This window comes from Sphaeramia orbicularis, chromosome 2 (genome assembly GCF_902148855.1).
Source record: "Sphaeramia orbicularis chromosome 2, fSphaOr1.1, whole genome shotgun sequence".
Lineage (NCBI taxonomy): Eukaryota > Metazoa > Chordata > Actinopteri > Kurtiformes > Apogonidae > Sphaeramia > Sphaeramia orbicularis.
This window is the reverse complement of record NC_043958.1, coordinates 10,993,401-11,007,124: the sequence shown is the minus strand read 5'-3', so window position 1 is coordinate 11,007,124 and position 13,724 is coordinate 10,993,401. Positions and strand designations below refer to the sequence as shown.

The window sequence follows — 13,724 nt, the reverse complement described above, 5'->3', positions numbered from 1 at the left end:
TTTGTGTAACAAACTATGAAGAGCTGGCAGCTGCTTGAGTACGAAAAGAAACATTTTAATTGCTCAGATAGAGCACCAATAAAAGGCCATTTTAAGGCATATAACACAAAGATGGTTTAATACGCTGTCTACAGTGACGATGTGTTGTTTTCAAGGCAAAAAGAAACCCTTTTCCTTTTAGCAGATGCTGCATGACAACTAAATCTGTGGCAGAAAGAGAGAAGAGGCATTTTCTGTTTCCAGTACAGAAAAAAAACAGCATCTGCATTAAAGCAAAGTCTCTTTATATAATGTCTGCTTCCTTCACACTCATTGTTACCACTCTATTATGTCTACAGGAGAATGGAACTGTGTTGTCAGTTTTGCACCAAAACAGAGAAGAGAGGCAGGAAACAGGAGGATACAAATACTATTTAGGACTTTCTCTAATCTGAATCCAAAAGAACCTTGTTGCCGTTTTCTAACATGTTTCAGTGATTAGTCAAGCCTGTCCAGACTGATTTTGGGATGAGTTTCCTGAAGAGTCGGGTGAACTCGGTGGCGTGTAGTCCTCGTGCCTCGGCGTGAACTTTGGTAGAAATTTGGCTGTTTTCTTGCTGATGATGTCACTTACAAGCTACACCTTCATCTTCCTTTTCTTAGAACAATGGTGTATTTTACCACAGTGCTTTCTCAAGTCTTTACATCTTCCTGCTTTGGCCTCTCTCCTTTCCCCCCCTCTCGCTCCTCTTTCATCTCATCTCCCTGTTCCTTGCTCCAGCTACAAAGAGTGCCTTCTGGCTAATAAAATTTGACAAGCATAGCTAACCTTTTTTCTACACAGGTCAGCCTCTAGCATAGCTCTAATCAAATGTGACGCCCATCACAGCACACACCTGCCATTGAAGGCCTAATGAAAATGTCCGACAGTAAATTAGGGAGACAGCGCTGGGAGTCCACTGTTGAGGGCCTTGACAGGAGTTGGGAGGGGGGATAGAGGGGGCACAAAAATGTCTCAGATGCATGGACACGGATGTACACACACTTGCTTTCAAAAAATATTTGGTTAAGACTGTGTTAACATTAAGGATCTCACAAACATCCTCCACGTGTATAATGAGTGCACTTCCTCTGCAGCATCATTAAAACACAGTAATGGAAATGATGAAAGAAAACAGATATGTTGTTCCCTTGGAAACAATAAAAACCTGGCATTCTGCATCTATAAAAGACAGCTTTGTGTGAGCACAAGCGACTCTGAAACACGAGACGTGTAAGTGGGCTTGTTTGCACTTCAACTTATAGAAATACAGCCGCAGTCACACACAGAGCCAGTAAGCTTACACCCGTGATTTCTGTCTAGTGGCATAACATGGACCACACACACAGCATTGTTGCTAGGTTACAAGGGCTTCCACACAAAAATATTACATGTGGGTGGCTGTGCGTGTGTATTTTTGACCAACTGTGTAAGGTCTGTGTGAATGGACGTGGCACAGTGGCTCCAACCTCGCGGCGAGCCGTGTTTTAACAGATGTACCGACTTTGTGAATGGGCATCCTCGTCCAGGCCACAGGTGTGGAAACATGAATGGAAATAGCCAGAAATGAGGGCAGCGTGTGTGGAGGCAGATGTAGATATGACCGGGTGTGACCGTGGAACGCATCTGAGGCCGTCCAACAGGCCAGCACGCAGTATTTAAAAACAGAATTCAGATTAAATTACAACTTGAGCTGGATTTTTTATGCTTTTCTGCCATCATTTCTGCTGAAAAGATGCCACTGTGGTCACACCATACCATTAAATATAATAATATAAATATAGCTTTAACAGAGCGTCCTTGTTCATAGAGCAACACCCACTTGTAGCACCATTTGATGAGTGTTGAAATATGAAGTTAAAGTACTAACTTAACCTCATTTTACAGTAGTTTGCTCCTATTTACCTACTAGTTTGCTATTATATTTATAATGACATGGTTATCAAGTTCTTAAAGGAGTGATATTTTGCTTGTTTAAATGGAATTATGCACTTTAAAACTTTTCCCTGTGGTCTACATAAACCGTAAATGCTATGCTCGGGTCTGAATTCTTCATTTGTTAAACTCCACAGGTCCATCTTCAACCCTATTTCTGAGTAATGACATCAGAAAGGTCATTTTGAGCGCTGGCCCTTTAAATGCACTTGAGCCACTTCACGCCTCACCCCCTCCAGGTTGTTGACCGCACTTTCTGTCCCGTTTAGCCGCTTGTGTTCGTTAATACAACCAACAACTGAACATTTAAAGTAATCGGCTCAAAGTTTGGACATATTTTCAGTTTTTACAACAATCGCTGCTGCTGATAAACAATTATGGCATATGCGGAGAAATGTTCGTTCGTAGTCTCGACTTTACATGTGGAAATGTCGTGACGTAACAAGATATAAAACAAATTAAGCAGGAATTGAAACAGGTTGTAGAAATCCACTTGATTTTTGCCAAAATGAATATAAAGATAGCTTTGCAGCACCTGGAGGGTTCAAATTGAAACTTTATGAACTATTAGGGTCCAAATACACAAATAAATGAACCAAAGACTAATAAAAGTGGGTTTAGCAAAATATGACCCCTTTAAAATACTATTTGTGTAGTTGTATTAACTACTGAAATGACAAACTATATATTTTATCATTACACGAGAGGAAGTTTTTTTTATCTGTATTTTTTCAGTGCTTCTCGACTGTGCTCAAGGGTCATCATGAAGTCTGAAGAACCTGCCTAACCTTAAAATACACCACACTGTCTCGCTTCACTGATAAAAACTATACTGTTACTTGTGAGTCAGAGTGCATACAATAGATCGTATAAGGTGGGTGTATTAATACTGATGTTGCTAACCAATTAAGCAAACTTTAGATAATAATGTGAAAAGTCTTCATAAAGTTAAACACTAGTGCTGGTTCTGAGTGGTGTTTGAATCATTGGTACACAAGTGCCTGTTAGAGAAGAACTTTGAGAGTTTGCTCATGTTGTACAAAACAAGAGATTCTGCTTTAACAAGTAAACAAAAATAGCTCAATTTTCACATGCTGTTTAGAACCAATGCCATGATACCTTTGACCGAAGCACCAGAAAATGACGATGTGGGATGAAAACTGTTAAGAAACAACTTTTAGAGACAAAGAAAGTGACAAAGTGATAAAAGTTAGAAGCGCTGTTGTTGCTTTCACCATTGGATACAGCTGTAAATGAAAAGAGAGGAGTTTGATGCTGAAATGGCAACGTTTCTTACTGAATAATAGGCTTATGAAAGTGTTAGGGATGCAACAATACAGGTTATCCAAGGTCCGGTACGTATTGCGTTTCTTGAGTCACGTTTCATGGTACAGTACGGTATATATGTAAGGGTAGAGACTGCGATCTGGTAGGATCGGCGATTCTACCAGTAGAGACTCCGATCGTAGTCTCTACCAGTAGAAACTCCGATCAGAGTCTCTACTGGTAGAAACTCCGATCCTGCCAGTAGAAGGGTTAGGGTTAGGGTTAGGGATTAGGGTTAGGGTTCGGATTGGAGTTTCTACCAGTAGAGACTCTGATCGGAGTTTCTACTGGTAGAGACTACGATCGGAGTCTCTACTGGTAGAATCGCCGATCCTACCAGATCGCAGTCTCTACCCTGACATATACACAGAGCCCGGCCGTGAGCTGAAATGCACGTAAATAGGTTCGTCCGTTTGTAACGCTGCCATTTGTCATTGTCTTCATACTTCCATGGAGGGGCACCGCTACCAATTGTGAGCCCCATAAAAGGTAAACTTTGTGGACTGTTTCATAAAATTCAGTATCATGTCGATCTCTCTAAGCATGGGGGGCCGGGGGGTGTTTGTATGTGGGGGTGCAGCCCATACATAACGTCACTTACGCTAGCGTGAAAATGAAACTAAAACTCAACATACTTTCAACGTCCGACTCCCTAGGACCTTACACGAAATTTTCACAACTTCTAACCTGTATCCACTAGACCCCTCCACTGCTCTATGGGCCCCCTACAAATGTTTACCCCCCTTATCGGCGCCCCAGTTTCCACAGTTTCCATATGCCATGTACATTGGAATGAGCGTTTCACAATCAATCCACCAGAGGGCACCACTTTTAACCCTTTCATGCATAGGTCATTCCAGTGGACAGTTCTTCTCCAGCTGTTCTCTTGTATATTCATGGGTTTTGATGTTTTAGTTCCATATCAGCCAACACAGTGAACACTTACACACCATCCCATACACCAATATTCATACCATTACTGTAACTTTGCTGTTCTTGATAAACCTGATCTGCACTAACATGTTTAAGTGTAAATCAGTTATTTGTTAGACAAGAAGGTTTTTTTTTTTTTTTTTTCAAATTATCTCCATGAAGTGAGTAATTACTAGCATTAGAATATGTTAAAATGTGAGAAGACATCAGATTAGCAGCATTAAAATGTTTTATTTCATTGTTTTCATATCACTTTCTGATATTGGGTTTTAAACACATTTCATTACTTCAAAAATTAAATGCATGGATATTTTTGTAACTCCATAGAAAAAAAATTTGATCGCATTGTTTTTTTTCATGCCTAAGGAGGAATACAAACACTGAAGAAAAAAATCTTAACTAAAGTTCTCACAATTCATGCATGAAAAGGTTAATTTCCATACTGGCTGAAATCTACAAAGAAGAGTAAAGTTTTTAGAGAAGAAGAAGAAAGTCAATAATAACTAGAAAAGCACTCAGAGAGCGCAGACCTCCACCAAGGCAGATCAGTCCCCCCCCCCCCCCCCCCCGATCACCACCAAACTTAAATCATTTGTTCCTTGTGCCAGTATCAACACTTCCTGAAATTTTCATTCAAATCCGTCCATAACTTTTTGAGTTATCTTGCACACAGACAGACAGACAGACAGACAGACAAACCAACACCGGCAAAAACATAAGGTAACAAACATGGTGACAACAAATGAGGTTTTACGAATGTGGACACTAATGTTAATATTGAGAAGGGTAGTTGGAAGTAGAAGGGCTGTGCTCCTCGTCCCACTCCAGCTGGGCTCCGCGGCATAATGCTTTAGACGGGCTTCGTGTCTGGTTCCAACCAATGATGGTAGAATTCCATCAGTCAGTCGTCTTGCAGAGCTCTAATATAAACACGAGTTGTCTAGAAATGTCATTTGAAAACGACAAATGAGACGTACCACAATACATGCACGTACCGAACCGTGAGGGGCTTACCGAACAGAACGACGTGTACAGTTGCCCCCTAGAAGGTATACATCTATTATGTGATATTATCTTTGTTAAGTTGCAGTTTGTTGATCCACGGTTCAGACTTAATTGTGACAGTCCGGACCTTGTTTGGACGATTCCAAACGGATCTTTAGTGCAGCTGTTGACAACACAAACCACATAGAAAACAGAGGTGATTTGTGGTTTAACTGTAGCTGTTTGCTCTCTAAAAACAGAGCTAAGCTAACAGAGCTATAATGCAACCTGTCAGCTGACACAGCACGTGAAGACAGTGTCATTTTGACGACCTGCTAAAATAAGCAGAGTTTTAGTTTGAAGAAAACTCCACCCCATAATACAAATGTGTGTAAACAATGAGCTTTAGACTTTATTCAGTGGCTGATACGTAGCGTTGATTCATGGGTGGTTTTGGTTGCCTGTTGATTAACTTCAAGTAGCATTTTTTTTGCTGTCATGGGACTTCTTGTGCATTACGTTTTGTTTACTCTGTTTTCTCTATGTAACTTTAGAAAATCACATTAGTAGACTTCAGCAGCAGTGGGGTTGTTCTCCTGTTGTTCAAGATCAGATCTGAACCCACAAGTGTGACTCGAAGCATAAGACAACCACATACAAACAAGGGAAGTACTATAATAATATATACAGTGTGGTGGTTGAATAGAATAGAATAGAATAGAATAGAATAGAGTGGAGTAGAATAGAGTAAAATAGAGTAGAATAGAATAAAGTACAATAAAATAGAGTAGACTAGAATAGAACAGAGTAGAAGACAATAGAATAGAGTGGGGTAGAACAGAGTAAAATAGAGTAGAATAGAATAAAGTAGAATAGAGTAGAATAGAATAGAGTAGAAAAGAGTAGAATAGAATAGAAAAGGGTAGAAGAGAAGAGAAGAGAAGAGAAGAGAAGAGAAGAGAAGAGAAGAGAAGAGAAGAGAAGAGAAGAGAAGAGAAGAGAAGAGAAGAGAAGAGAAGAGAAGAGAAGAGAAGAGAGAACAGCAGAGTAGAATAGAATAGAATAGAATAGAATAGAATAGAATAGAATAGAATAGAATAGAATAGAATAGAACAGAATAGACTTTGTCATTGTGTGACTGAGATAAAATTACGAGTGCTATTCCTGTAAGTACAACAATATGAATAAAAAAAGCCAATATGTCGGAAAAATAGGAAATGAGAAAATAGATCATAAAATTACACAAAAGTAAAGATTGTGATGAAAAACACTGATTTTGTCGATGATTTGTTGACCTAAAAATATCAGATTTGTTGCATGTTTTATCCCCAAAAAAGCCAGAACATAAGTCTAACTCCATCACCTCCTTAAATTACATGAATAACTTGAGGACACAAAACAAATAATCCAACGTGAGCTGTAAAACCATCTTCTGACGAGATTATCATATATTCATTTCACAGCGTTAACAAGCTAAAGAAGGCTCCATCGAAGAGAGTATTGAATATACATTACGAGCAAACAGGAGAGTGAGAAAGGACAAGTGACACAATGAAAAAGTGAGGGAGGAAGGGAGGAGAGAGAGAGAGGAAACAGGCTGGTAATGAAGTACCCAGCACTAGTGGATGAGAGCTAAAGTGGTCTAACAGATCTGTCAGCCTGCTAGACTGTGGCTAATTATCCCTCCTCCTCTTTTGTCTGCATCCTCTCCTCTGTCACTTCTTCTTCTTCGTCTTCTTCTACTCTCTCTTGAATTTACTCTGCCTCTCTAACACGTTTGCTCTCCCTCCATCTTGGCCTCCGTCTTTCTTCTCTCTTCCTCTACGCCCGTCTCCTGCTTCCTCTCTTCTCCCTCGTCCTCCGTCTGTCACTTCTTTCCATTCCCATCTGTCTCCTTTTTCCATGTCCAACCTCTTTCTGTATCCTCTCTCTTTTTTTGGATGAGACTGGGTGTTTGGGGCTTAGTTTTTGATTTGCAAGTCAATAGTAATTTCTGTCAGAGAGTTTAGTTTAAGTTGAGGGAAGTTTTAATGTGGTCTGTATTATTTCAGACAGATATGATAAATTTGCATTAGAATCCTTTTTCTTTCTCACACTACACAGAGAGCGCCTCTTAAACCTTCGGCGTTGATAATATACTGTATATTAGAAAAGGTATGGTAACTTTGACAAAGTATTATGGGCACCAAACTGAGAAAACTGTTATGCTAATGTCCCCCGATCAACTCAGTCCAATACAATTTAGAACAAAGCATCACTACAGCAAAGTCATACATACAGACGAGGCAGCCGTGGGGTTTTTCACGGCCAAACTTAATTAATATTGGACAAGTCACCTGACCAAAGTCCAACTGAGCATGTGGTGCAGCATAAGCATGGCAGAGCGTCAGCGTGAACAAACCCACCAACCGCTGATGTCTGCAGCTCCGAGACTTCAGTCAACGGCGAGGACTTGGAACTCAAATTCAAACATGACGATTTATTTGATTTCGTTAGCTTACTGTCCAACTATGGGCTTAATTTTGGGCAATTTTGTATTAAATGTGTAAATTTATGTATTAAAGATGGGGTGTGAGATGTTTTCCTGGAGCATTTTTTTTTTTTTTTACTATATTGCTTAAATTTCCCTTCTCACTCCGATTACAACCAAATAAAACAAATTTAGTCACCTGTGGAATGGACAGGACTGAAAAAACACCATCCAATCATTTTAAGCGCCCGATCCAAATGATTGAACGGTGACATGTCTATCAAACTCAACTGCCATTTGTCCCTCCCACCTCCCCCCTCTGTGCATACCCCTCTTCGTGCAGGAACCGTGCATTGTGCATTGAGTATTTTTAAAATGTACCTTGCTCGAACTGTTTTTCTAAGATCTCCTGCCCCACCTTTAAGTTTACGTGGTATTGATGTAATGATCCGCTACTAGAGCTGTCCAATGCAATGATATATATTCTGTCACAAACCGTACTATTTAGGAGCATATTTTGTTGTCATTTAGACAGTGTTTTGGGATCTTTCACAAGGGATGAAAACTGGAAATTTAAAGGAGAGAGGATAGTGAGTGGGATCATTCTCAACTGGAAATTCCAGAGAGGCTATTCTACAACAAAGACTCGATTTAGGTATGAATGATTTTGGTCATTCGTAGGTACAACCATCTGCATGTTGCATTTAATGTCCTCTATAAATATGCAGCAGAAACAAACTGTCTTCATAGTGGTATTCATGGTATTCCTGAGCATCTCCAAATGTCTGTGGAACTCTTCAGGTAGTAACTGTTAACCCAAATGCATCAGAAAGCAAAATGAGGGACACTTCATTTTGAAAGTGTCCCTTATTTAATTTACCCATATCATGATTTATATTATATTGTGTGTGTGTGTGTGTCCCCTTTTTGTTTTGTTTTGTTTCATGTTTAGTGGTAGTTTGTATGTACGTGGGGAGGGTGGGAGGGAGGGGATTCGATTGGTTAAACTAAGAAAAACAATTCAAAACATTATCTAAAATGCATTATATATTGCTTTTTCTTTCTTGAATAAAGTAAATATTTAAAAAAAATAAATAAATAGAAAATAAAGCAAAATGAGGAGAGACAATAATTCCAAGACTTTAGAGTAAAGAAAGCTGACCAAAGGTAGACTTGTGCGCTGTGTGTGTATACAGTGGAATATACTATATATGGACAGGATGAAGAACAGATCCCCACCTCTTCTTGTCAAGGCTAGTTTCAAATCAGCCGAGTACAGTAGCAGAATAAAAAAATGAAAAAATATGCAAAGTACAAATATTTCTCTATATTTGACGGCTGACAGTCAAACTGACCCCAGACTAACTTCTACTGCACTTCAAGACCCATCACCTTGTACAGAAACTAATCAGATATTACTCTGAATATTATCAAGTGAGAAATGATAACAAGTGTGTTTTTAGTGAATTTTAAAGATTTACAGAGGTCAAATTGACCCCAAACATTAGCAGAAGAGCCGCATGAATCATGCATGGCATTACTGTGGAAGTGTGTGTGGGTTTATATGCATACGGGTGTTAGTGCAGTATGAGCGTGCGTTCATGTTTTATGCATTTTCCAGCCGACTGGCAGAGTGTGAATAAAGATATGTGCAAATACTCTCACTCACGCCGCTCAAGCCATGGTCTGTGACCTTGTGTGTACACACCTGTACACACTACTTTGTGTATCTACCCACTTGTATTCATGTGCATGGAAGCACAGATGGAAAAGCATCTTGAGCTTGTGAGGTGAGTGAAAATGATGAGAAAAACCTCCAAGTGTAGAAAAACAGTCTTTTCCTACCTGTCGGCCTGGTTCAGATTCTGCTGGACGCCAGGTGGGGGTCTGGTCTTGTTGACCTTGGCGTAAAGCCCCTCCAGGTCCTCGGCAGAAGCGTGGATCGGGTTGGGTCCCGCTACCACGGCGGCAGGTGAAGGTGTGCGGCTGATGAACGGTTGGGGTGAGGGCGGCTGGCGGAAGTTGTTGATGCGGGCGTAGTTGGGGTCGCTGTCATCGTCTTCCACGTCAGGGAGCGAAGCTGGGTCGGGGGTCAGACGACTCGGGTGGATCTCGGTGTAGCGTGGATCAGAGCTATGGGAGGAAAGGGGGTTAGAAGTGTGGACAGTTTACACACAGATACACAAAACCAGATGAAAATCATCTACATGTGGAGCTTTAGAGTCTATGAAGAGTTTGTGATCATTTTGACCTTTTAACCCTTTAACAACGACAATCTCACTTTACACTTTACAGCATTCACATTACTGTAACTCCTGAAACGTTTGCACTATCCACAAAATTCCAATGGCATCTGAAAGCTGAGATCCTGTGTTTTCCAACACTTTATGACACTTCATGGCAGTAACGTGGGACTCAATTATAAGTAGACAGGAGCTCTTCCACACAAGCTAAAAAACACCTGGAAAAAAAAAAAATGAAGCTGTAATATGGATACTGAATGTTCAATGCCAAAAAGCATGTTTGAGAAGATTGGAAAATAGTTGAAAGTTTATTTCTGCAATCTCAAAAAGTGTCATTATGGACATTTACAGTTGTTTCTGCTAATAAATACGCTAAAAACTTCAAGTTGTTTTTTTTTTCCACTAAAACACACTGTTTTAAGAATTTATTATTATCATTATTATTATTATTATTATTATTAATAATAATAATAATAATAATAATAATAATAATAATAATAATAATAATAATAATAATAATAATAATAATTAATGGCCAGATATTGAAAGTTTAGTTCTTCCTGAAAACAAAGGTGCAAAAGAATTGGCAAAAAATACATTTTTGGACACTTCTATTGCATAGAAAACATGAAGACACCTAGGTGGTCTGTTATACTGGCAGACTTAAAAGGGTTAAAACCTCTCTTTGCACATTATATTATGAAAGAACAAGTCTCCTGTAACATTTATGGCCTCAAATTTGTACATTTTTCTTTGAGGTACTTCATTGCTAACAGGGTTTTCTTCTTCATCATTATAACTGTTTTAAATGTTTTACTTCTAGATTTCAGAAATTAATGTCCCCATATATAATCACTTTAAACCAAAATAAACCTTCTGGTTTCTACAACTCTCATTCAGGTGGAAAAATCATCCTTTACACACAAATATTGATTATTACTGACAACAACTGACACTTTTATCATGATTTCCAATCAGTAGGAATGCTGCTGGTGTGGTAACATTTTTAATCTCCGTTATCATAATTTTTTATGTTTAGGGTTTATTTTGCTTCCATTGTCAAATAAAACACATTTTTCAATGTTTTGTGTTACTTATGCATATTTTTTCATTTTTAAATCATTTTAATCATTATTTATTGCTGTACTTCGGGATTTCTGAAAAGTTCCAACCTTAAAAATGTTTAAAACCACAATAATAATAGTCTTCAATATTCACTCAGAGCCAAATGCTCAGCTTTTATCACATGATTTCACATTTATCATCATAATTATTGAGTCCTACAAACTGTAGGGATGACGTATCACAGTATTTTATCCATAATCTTTGGCTTTTTTACACTCTTGCAACATTTTGTTTCTGTTTTTAGATTGATCTTGTTTTACTTAATTGATTTTTTTGTTTCTTAATGCTTTGGTTAATTTTATTCACTGTGCTTTTAGTCTTCGGGGTCCACTGTGGTTGTTTTAAAATGCTTTTTTTATCTTTAGGATTTATTTTATGCTATTTTACTTTATTTTGTTACGTTATACTTTGGTCCACTTCTGTAAAAAGAGAATCTAACTGAAAACTAACAGCAGACTTTCCTGTTCCATCTCTCACATTAACTTTATGTCAGGACTGTAGCGGTAACAGATGAGTAGCTACTCGTAGCTCAGAGACATGTAACATTCATTTCACTTCACAAGTTACTCTGATAATGTCATCTGTACTTCCTTCACTCAAAGTGATGTGGAGCTGTGGTATTAATGTATCTGACGTGAAGCATAATGGAACTCATGGATGTCAATTTGAGTCAGTGGGGTCACGGGTAAAGGTGAAAATGTTGAAAACACCAGAGAAAAAATAGTATTAATGACTTTTACTGCTGCAAAGATGAAATCAAATACTAATATGAGGAAAATTTGAAATAATTAATAGTTAACACTGTGGTCAATTGGTTAGACCAAGTACAATGGGCTGTTTGTATAATATAAATGTTATTAGTTTTGACTTGTTGCTAAAATTGCAGCTGTATGTTGTTTCATTTCATTTGTTATTTAACATAATGATGCATTAGATTGTGGTCATTGTCTTTAATTTGATTAGCTTTTGAGCTATTAACCCATAAAGAACCAAATATCCACCAGTGACCAAAACCATCTACTGATATAAAATGTTTAATACCTGTTAATCCATGAATCCTATCAATCCACGTAAATAATTGATGTAAAATACAGTTTGTCATCTTTTCATGGTCATCAGATATGACCCATTTGGACGTTCAGAGGCTCTGTAGCACTGTCATCTTCTACAAAATTGATTCAGCAGTAAAACCCATGGATTTGGATGGGCACACTTGGTTTATGTTCAATTAATGGTATAGTTTGCAAAAAAAAGTCACTTTTTCTTCAGTTTTTACAGTTTTTCATGTAATAACCCTCAACTTTAATCTGAGATTTTATGAACATCTACATTATCAATACATTAGATATAGGAAAATACCTGATTTATACTGAAAAAAAATGCTAAATTGAGAGGATAATATTATAATAAATGTTATTAAATCACTTAAGAAAGAGAACAATTAATTTGGGAACTGACACAAAAGTACCACTGGGTCTTTTTGGGTTAACATTTTATAAACATTTAGAGCATCTGCATTTTTAAAAATGTTTTCCTATTTTTTCATTTTATTCTGCGTCTCTTTATCTTTCTTGGTCCTTGACACCCGACTGGTGTTAAACATCACTGCATTGATGTAAAGCAATCAAATAAATTGATGATAATTATGAGAGTGTGATTATAAATACAGCAACCTATGATTTTGTTTACCCTTTTCTGAATACAAATCAAGCCCATTTCCATATACACGGAGGTCTTATCAGGTCTCCTTCATACCTGTCCCTGGTGTCGGGGATCCTGTCCAACTCCTCTTCACTCAGAGCCTCAAGTTTGCTTTTTGATGCTTTGGCAGCATCTTTGCTCTTATCTTCCTTCTTCTTTCCAAACCTGACGGACACACAAAACACACAAATGCAAAGTGAGTGTGAGGATGATTCAGCATTTTGGAAAAAAGTGATCGTGTAATGAGCCTGTGAGTACATCTCTGCACTTTCCTGTTCATTGTTCTGACCTTAAAATCTCAGGTAGAACACAGGACGGCTGGCTCGCTGCCAAATGCACTTTTACTTTAAAGGTAAAGGTTTTGTTTTTTTTTTGTGCAAATTGGATCTTGTTGAAAGCTTTTATGATGAAACAACAAACTTCACTCAGGCACGAGAGCTTACAGGAGCTGATAGAACACATGAAGACACACTTTACCTTCTATCACATTTGGAAACGCTGAGAATATACACTTGCCCACTGTGAGACAAACTCATTCTAACTCTAGTGCATTCATTAGTGGCTTTGCCTGGGAAAAGACTGTTTAATGATAGATATGGGTAGAATGTCACAGCAGGCAACGATGATCCAGGGTGTGTTGGCACATGAAAAAGGAGTACAGTTGTCACACAGCATATGGAGCATGAATATTTTAACATTTTGTCCAATAAAATAGCTGTTCCACCACAGCATGTTATGTTTTTCTTATCAACTTTGCTATCATGACCATCATCATTATCATTCTGCCTCGCTTATTCTCTCGTTTTACAGGCAAAATACACTCGTCACCTCTGTTCGAGTTATAATGAAGCTCTACTTCACACTTGCAAGAAATTAGCCAAAGCCTTTCCTCTAAATATTTCATATTCCTCAATCTCTCCTTCACATCTTTCTCACCATACCCACCACCCTCTCACATCTCCTTTTTCTCTCTCTCTCTGTTTCTCCT

At 38.3% G+C, this 13,724-nt stretch overlaps 1 protein-coding gene across 2 annotated transcripts in view; it reads right to left on the bottom strand.

Annotated features, from left to right (window-relative positions):
- Positions 1 to 13,724, bottom strand: part of pard3ba (par-3 family cell polarity regulator beta a) — a 351,893-nt gene that overhangs the window by 82,546 nt on the left and 255,623 nt on the right. For both annotated transcript variants that reach the window (XM_030155442.1, XM_030155450.1), the window contains 2 exons: positions 12,791 to 12,901; positions 9,513 to 9,800 (listed from right to left, as the gene is read on the bottom strand). In XM_030155442.1, the coding sequence (XP_030011302.1) occupies positions 9,513 to 9,800; positions 12,791 to 12,901 (399 nt within the window). The remainder of the gene's footprint in view (positions 1 to 9,512; positions 9,801 to 12,790; positions 12,902 to 13,724) is intronic.